Source organism: Nesoenas mayeri (genome assembly GCF_963082525.1).
Source record: "Nesoenas mayeri genome assembly, chromosome: 12".
NCBI classification, from domain to species: Eukaryota; Metazoa; Chordata; class Aves; order Columbiformes; family Columbidae; genus Nesoenas; species Nesoenas mayeri.
The window spans coordinates 3444181-3452314 of record NC_137547.1 but is presented as its reverse complement, the minus strand read 5'-3'; the positions used below and the strand labels follow the sequence as shown (position 1 = coordinate 3452314).

Genomic DNA, 8134 nt, shown 5'->3' with positions numbered 1-8134 from the left:
CTGCTGCTCATGGTTTAAACTGTTTTGTGGCTAAACCGCATCTTGATTTCTACTGATAATGGTTCAGTGCCTCTGAGCTTTAAACTTGCTTCTATAAGAGGTAAAAAATGAGTTATTTGGGTCTCTCCATTTTTTTTTTTCTGGAACAAAATAAGCAACCCTCTCATGATCTGAGCAGGATAGTAATCTGTCCTGAAGCGGTTCCTCAGAGACTTAGGAGGATGATTCCATTATTTTTTTCCCTCCAGATTATTTCAAAGCTTTTTTTCATTTGGTTGGTTTGGTTTTCTTTCTTTCTTTCACCATAGGTGAGACACCAGGGGAGTTCTACAAACTAATAGACTGTGGTCAGTCTGTCAACATCAAGGCCACAGCTGGTTAGCCTGCAATGGACAGTCAGCACATTTTCTCCATATCCACAAAAGCATTTCTCAAAAGCAAACATCAAACCAACAAAAAGCCCTGCTTGACAAATACCTCCTTTTCAGTCTAATATCTACATCTCTTGCAGTTTGTCAATACCTCGACAAATCCTTAGTACAGAATTGCATCTGAATGACAACTGCCCTATTGTTTCTCAATGACATCGATTAACAAGGCCGTTTGTAATTAGCTGGGGGAATGTATTCCTTGCCCTGTGTAAACATCTGGATTTGCAAATCTGCACTCCAAGTTTGGGAGCTCTCTGCCACACATCACTAATTACGCCACATTCTAATATATCAGAACCTCCATCCTCCTGCTGAGCGTCTCTTCTTTGTTCCCAGCACCAGTCAGAGGCTGTTGTCAGTGCAGAGAAAACCAACATAACTGCCTAGCGCCACATGTGACACTTAATGAAAATGAAGTAGTGTCTAATTTGCATGGCTGGGGTGACTTTATTAAAGCTGGGTGCTGCAGGTGTGCAGGGCTGACAGTCTGCGGCACCCGTGGCGTCTGGCACAGGACACTGCATCATCCTCGCCCGTCTCCTCTGTGACCCATCGCGCTCCTGCTAAAATGTCAGATTTGTTCATTTTCCCAGGCCCATCTGTTCTTGGTCTTTCGTTAACTCTGCCCATGACGCCGCCTCCTCCCAGGGGATCACCACCAAACACCCAGGGCAAAACCTCTGTGAAACACCTCCTGGGTTCAAAGGGACAAGCTACAAATCAAAGTATCTATAGCACAAGAGAAACAGCTTCTGTCACGCACAAGAAGTATTTTAAAAGAGAAACGTATTCTTTTTTTTTACATGAAAAAGAGCCGTGTATGTTGGAAGAACACACAGTCAAGCACTCAAAAAAATGTAAAAGGGCAGAGTTGTGCTCCTTCCGTTTGCATTTCTCCATGTCTTTTCAGCAATATTGACAAGTATGCAAAATGCGCATTTTTGCTGGTTTTTATTTGCTTTAGCCTTATTAGTACCCTTTACAAATATTAATTTCATTTTTAAAAAGTTTCTGATTTTTGGCTCAGTTAAGAAGGTCAGCACTAATAATACATTGTAAATCGGGACCTTATGTCTTGCAGTAAAACACAACACACCCTCTAACAGGTTGTGGCTCCCGCCACTCCATTTTATCTCATTTTCTCCTTCTCAGGAGAGTTTTTGTTTCTCTTTTATTATCTGTCCAGCTCCTTACTGACCACTTTCCTTCCCCTGCAATCATTTCACCACCACACTGGTTCCCAGACTGCTCCACGTCCAGAATAACGCGGAGTGTGCTGATGCTTCCCAAGGGATGATGCCATTGGTTGTAGCTCCATCACGTCCCCGCAGCGCCAGCCAGTGCCAACCCATGGGCCAACTCTGGGAGTTCACAAACTTCCCTCTGAGCAACTTCACAGACACGTTTCACTTTGCGGGGCAGTAACGTGAATTACGTTTTATTTGTAGCCGTTTGCGGAGAGAGATCCGTTTCCCAGGTAAAACCTTATGAATCACACAACTGGAACAGCACAGTCAAACAAATTAAAGCCTTTACCAAAATTCACAATGATTTGCACCGGATGATGTTAAATTTCCCAGGGACGATGCGACAAATCCACACATTTTAATCTCTAAGTTAAATTTTGCAAACAGACTTAGAAAACCATGTTGTTCCAGTGGTTTGTTTCTAATGGTTCATCAGTAAATCTCTTCTTTTGCAATGCCGGGTTCTGAGTGTTTGACAGCACATCCAGATTCAACACCGCACAACGTCCACCGAGACAAAGCAGTCTTTGCACTTTGGAAAACGGCAGCGGCCCTACAGCCGCGCTGCGGGCTGGGCGGGCACCGGGGCGACTGTCCCGGCACCGGGGCGACTGTCTCCGACAGCGGGGGCTCTGCCGGCCGCAAAATCTCTGCTGCCAGGTTGCGGCTCGGGAAGCCCCGCCGGAGGCCCCGCGGTTTGTCTCGCCCCAGGGGGTGAAGGAGGCGGCTGAAGGAGATCGGGCACCCCGGCCAGGGGGACCCTTCGTACCCCGTCCCTCGGCGCGATCGCCGGCGGGGCGGGCGCGGGGGGCGGTCCCGCCCGCAGCTCGGAGCACTCCCGGGGATGCTACTCCTGCTGGGGGGCGGCCGGCCCTTGTCCCGCCGCGCTACTGCCCGGTCCCTCCCAGCCTTCCCCGCCCAGGAGCAGCACGGGGAGCGGCGGCCCCGTTCCGCGACGCGGGCCCGACACCCCGTCCCCACCGAGCTGCCGCGGAGGCCCTCCCGCCCCGCGTCCCCCGCGGTGCCGCCGCGGCCCGGCGCTCCTACCTGCGCGGTGCGGTGGGAGCGCGGCTCGGTGCGGTGGGTGCGCGGTGCGGTGCGGTGGGTGCGCGGTGCGGTGCGGTGGGTGCGCGGTGCGGTGCGGTGGGTGCGCGGTGCGGTGCGGGCGGCTGCTCGACACCTGCTCCCGCGCCCGCGCCCGCGCCGCCTCACAAAAGCCGCGGCGCGAGGCGGCGGCAGACGGACTGCGCGGCCATTGGCTGCGCCGGGCGCGGCGGGGTGGGCGCGGGCGCTGACGCCACGCGGGGCCGGTGGGGAGGCGGGGCCGCGCCTCGCGCCGTCTTTGTGCTCGCCGGCAGCTCCGGCAGCGCCGCCGCCTCCGCCTCCCGCCGCCTCCCTCAGCCCCGCGCGGCGGGCGGCTCCGCGCAGCCCCGCACCGCTCAGCTCAGCTCAGCTCAGCCCAGCCCAGCCCCGCACCGCTCAGCTCAGCTCAGCCCCGCACCACTCAGCTGAGCCCCGCACCGCTCCGCAGCGCTGCGCGCCGGCCCGCCCGCGCCGCCCCGCGCTATGTGTGCCGGTGCTCCCGTGCCTCCTCGCGGCCGCTTCCCAGCCGGCGGGGCGCTCCCGGCCCCGCTCTGAGAGCGCGGCGGGGCAGGGAGCGAGCGGAGCGCAGCGCAGCCCGGACGTGCCGCCCGGGAGCGAAGGGAGCGCGGCGCCATGCGGGGCCCGGGGCTGGGGCTGAGGCTGGGGCTGCTGCTGGGCGCGGCGTGGCTGGCGTGCGGGCAGAACGAGACGGAGCCCATCGTGCTGGAGGGGAAGTGCCTGGTGGTGTGCGACTCCAACCCCACCTCCGACCCCACCGGCACGGCGCTCGGCATCTCCGTGCGCTCCGGCAGCGCCAAGGTCGCCTTCTCCGCCATCCGCAGCACCAACCACGAGCCCTCCGAGATGAGCAACCGCACCATGATCATCTACTTCGACCAGGTGGGGCCGGGCGCGCCGCCGCGGGCAGGGAGAAGTTGCCGGGGAAGGTGGCGGGGCCGGGCCGGGGACGCGGGGCCCTGCCCGGGGGAGGGGGGAACGCCGGGGGCCGGGGGAGGCAGCGGGGCAGGCGGCGGCGGCGGCCCCGCGTAGGTGCTGACGGTGGGTGCCCTTCCCTTCCAGGTACTAGTGAATATCGGCAGCAACTTCGACTCGGAGCGGAGCACTTTTATCGCGCCCAGGAAAGGGATTTACAGTTTTAATTTTCACGTGGTGAAAGTGTACAACAGGCAAACCATCCAGGTCAGCCCCCAGCGCCGTCGCCGCGGGCGCCGCGGGTGGGAGCGGACCCGGGTCCGCGGCCCGACGAGAACGGGAACGGTGCGGGCGGGGGAATGCACCGCCCGAGGGGACGGTGGAGTCCCACCAGGCCTCTGCCCGGGCCCGACCCGCATCAGCCGTCCGGGGCCGGGAGGTGACACACCCCCGGCCACCTGCCATCCCCTCCCAGCCTGCCCGGGCTGCCTCGAGTCGCAGAGCACCGGCAGGAGCATCCCTGCGTTGAGCCCTTGGGAGACGCCACCCCCGGGGGCTCAGCACCCGCTCTCGAGTGGCAGCAGGTCTCATAGGGATTTGGGGTGCAGGGAGATGCCTATGGCATGGATACGCTAGTGAATATAGCTCTGTGTGTATGCATGCAGCTACTCTATACACGCCTTTTGTGTGTGGTTCGATGCATCCGCACCTCTAGGTAGGGATAATGTATTATGGGCCTGAAGCCAGGTAGCATAACCTAGACAGGAAATCTGTCTGCGGAGCAATGCGAAGGTGAATGTACAGCTATATAGCACTGTTCTGGTGTGAGCAGCTTCACACCTCTGGGGTGGGCAGGTAGTGTATTATTAATGTGGGGTATGCAGTCCCGGGATCATTAATGCGAGCTGAGCAGAGCTTATTGACTCTGTTGTGGCATATTGTCTTTGCTGCCTAACAAAGGAAAACTACCTCTTGAATACACTTCAAACGCACTGACTCTGGCGGCTGTGGCTCTGCTCCTCGCTGCCTCTGAGCTTTTGCATAAAGCCATCTTTCAATAAGTATGAGCAGACCTCTTTTCATAGCCTGAAAACACAGGCACCCTATTGAAATTCTTCAAAATAGGATCAATGTCCTGTTTTATATGCACCAGCTGTTTTGATGTGGTTGGTCTAAAACAGCGGTGAAAGGCTTCTTCCTTTAGAGTGCATAACTTAGCTGGGTTCAGATTGATATTTCATTTTTACGGGGCTGGAGTTTCAGCTGTCAAAAGAGGCCGTTCTTAACTAAACATTTTGCCTGCTAGGTGAGTCCCGGCGGTGTTATTGTCTGACTTTAATTGACGCAGGGCTTTGTTTTATCTTGCTCTTTAGGTGAGTTTGATGCTAAATGGGTGGCCAGTGATTTCTGCCTTTGCAGGGGACCAAGATGTGACCCGAGAAGCTGCTAGCAATGGAGTCCTCATTCAGATGGAGAAAGGAGACAGAGCTTATCTAAAACTGGAGAGAGGAAACTTGATGGGAGGCTGGAAGTATTCAACATTCTCTGGATTTCTAGTGTTCCCGCTTTAAATCACTTCTCATCCAAGAAAATGGAGAGACGGGAGTCAGAATCTCTTACGAATTCCCAAGTTGTAGCCGGGTTCAAGGAGTCGAGGACAGCAGACTTTTTACATTCAAATATTAAAGAAGCTAAATCCTGCTTAGGTTTGTGTACATCTGCTTTGAAGAATTACTACTTATTTTTGTTGTGTTGCAGCCAACAGGCGGGAGACGCTATAATTGATCAGCTCCCCATTTATATTCTTCTCTCTCTCCTCCCACAAAATTAGTTCCCATCTCTGTGTCACTGGTGTAATCTGCCACCGTTCCCCCATGGTTTCTGCCTCACACAAGTAGACTTTAGATATTTTCATTGTCCTTTACAACATATTTTGTAGTTTTGTTTTTAAGACATGCTAATCTTGACTCTTTCTCTGAGTTTAACTTTTAAGGAAAAAAACAAAAAACAAACAAAAAAGGCAAAGTATTTTTGAATACATGGATGCCATGATGGAAGGGAAAATGCAATTCTTGCTGTGTACTGGCTGGCAAAAGGAAAACTTTATACACGAAGAACTATTCACAGCCCAGGCTGACTAGAGTATTTCAATATTTCTATGTAATTCTGAGTGATTGTGAAATTTAAGGCTGCTAAATGTTTTGATGCTTGTTTTTGCTCTCGTACAATGTGGCCCGACTAAACGCCAGGAAGTATATTGAACTTTTACTATTACTCTGTAATATATGTGTGAATATCGAAAATTAATTTTTGCTTTAATTCAATAAAGTTTCAACGGGACTTTTATTTTTCTTAACCAGAAAGAAGGTTTCTCAATGCAGGCGGGTGGAGGGAAGCGGCTCGGGGGGGGCCCGGGGCTGTGGGGCTGGATGGGGCCGTGGGTGCGGCCGTGGCTGTGTCGCCCCGTGCAGCTCCCCCTTCCCCCCCCAGGCCGTGTCCTGCGCGGGTCCCTCTGCGCGGCCGCGCAAACCCCGCGGGCGGTGCCGGAGCCTGACCCGACTCGTCGCTGGGAAGTTCCCCGCTCATTTATAGCATTTATCTGTATTATATTCTATAAACCAGATCGCATTTTATACGGCCGTCTAAAAATACCTGACAATGTACACTCCGATGCTGGTATCATTTATTCGCTAGTATTATTTTGTTTACAGTCTTTTAAAAGATGTAAATGCTATAATTTTGCAGTACTCAAAGAGATTACTACTTTTATTAAAAGGTGCGTACGAGGATTTCGACTGTATCTAAACTTTAACGTGAAATAAACCGGTGAAACGAGCCCCTGGGTGTGTGCGTGGCGGCGAGCGGCTGCTCCGTGCCCCGGTGCGGAACCGCCGGGCGCACCAGTTCCCGCCTGCCGGGACGGGATTTAATTAGCTCCAAGGAGGGAATTAATAGGAGCACAATCAGCAACGCTCCTCGCTTTGTTCACAGGTTCTGCCCCAGACACAGCCCCGCCGGATCGGCCTTTCCGCGACCCGGCTGCTCCACGCTGCTCCGCGGAGGGGAGCGGGCCCAGCGCGGGTTCTATCCGAGCCGGGAATGGCCGCGGTCCCTCCTTTCCCGCTGAAACACATCAGCCGCATGTCAGCACCTGCTCCTCTGTCACAAAGCGGTGCGAGGGCCACGCCGTTGCCGACTGGCGCATGTCGCGACTGTCGCCCCGCAGCAGAGGGGAAGACGTGGAGCGACCCCCCCCGCCAGCAGCTCTTCGGGAGTCTCCGCACCTGCGGCCGCTGGCCAGGAGCCGTGCAAGGAAACAATTGAGATTTCTGAAGAAGGGTTAATGCTCGGAGGCAGCCGGGCTGCTTTCACTCGGAGTTATAACCTGCCCACGACAGCCCGCATATCGGATTCTCCGGGCTACACGCTCCTCTCTCAATATGAAACACTTTATTACTTCCCCCCGAAGCCTTTCACCGCTCCCGCACCGCGCTGCGCTCCCTGCCCGTCTCTGCGCGCCCCTCTCCGCGCAGCGCGGGTCTCCGCACCCGCCCGGCAACGCTCACCCACGAGCGATGGCCACGGACAAGGCGAACGAGGCCGCTGCTGCCTCCTCTGAACACGGCGAGGGGGTAAAGTGAGGAAAACAAAATTAAAAAGGAGGGGAAACACATATTACCGGGTTGCAAAAGAACGCGCGCTGGCCCCGCGCCCTCACCCGCCTGCAGCCCGGGCTGCGGGGCTGCCCCGGCCAGCGCTGCAGGTGCGGGGGCTGATGTTGCTGATGCTTGTCTTTTAATTTTTTTTCCTCTCTCCTCTCCCTTAACGCGAAGCTAATAAACCCGCCACCTTCTGCTGAAAGTTTTCCCCTGGTTGCGAGAGTCTCATTAATATTGTGCAGCTGGAAATTATATTACTTCCAATCGCAGCAAATCAACGCTCTGCGGCTGGTACAAAACGCCACCGTGGCTGCCTGGAAAAACCTTTCCCGCTCCGCGCCGCGGGCATTAGCGCGGGCTGAGGGCGGCGCTGCCCACGGGCGCACCGCGGGGCGCGGAGCAGCGCGGCGGGGCCGTCCGGAGCCCCCGCGGAGGGGAGAGCATCACCGCATCCCCGCCTTTGGCGGTAAAGCCGCCGCCGCTCCGCAGTCCCGGTGGCGCTCGGCCGCCCGCCGCGCCGGGACCCCCGACTGCGCCCCGAGGGGGCGGCACGTCCCGGGGCCGCTGCTGCTCCCGCCCCCGCTCGGCCAGGACATTCCCCAGCCGCGGGGTCTGGAAGCGGAGAACGTCCGAGCAGCCGCGGGGGAGTTGCCGCCGGGTGTTTGACTTCAGCGGACGGGCTATGTTTAAAAAAGCCCGCACCTTTCTATCATCCCCGTCTCCCGCTGCGGTCAGGAGAGCGGGCCCGGCCCGGCGAGGGGAAGGCCAAGAAGGAGCCCCC

At 56.3% G+C, this 8134-nt stretch overlaps 1 protein-coding gene across 1 annotated transcript; it reads left to right on the top strand.

Annotated features, from left to right (window-relative positions):
• Positions 1-3394: 3394 nt before the first annotated feature.
• Positions 3395-5265, top strand: CBLN1 (cerebellin 1 precursor; the record flags this gene model as incomplete). The annotated part of the gene is made up of 3 exons (XM_080351674.1): positions 3395-3661; positions 3842-3961; positions 5068-5265. The coding sequence occupies 3 exons, from the start codon at positions 3395-3397 to the stop codon at positions 5263-5265; spliced, it is 585 nt and encodes a 194-aa protein (XP_080207800.1).
• Between the last annotated feature and the right edge of the window lie 2869 nt (positions 5266-8134).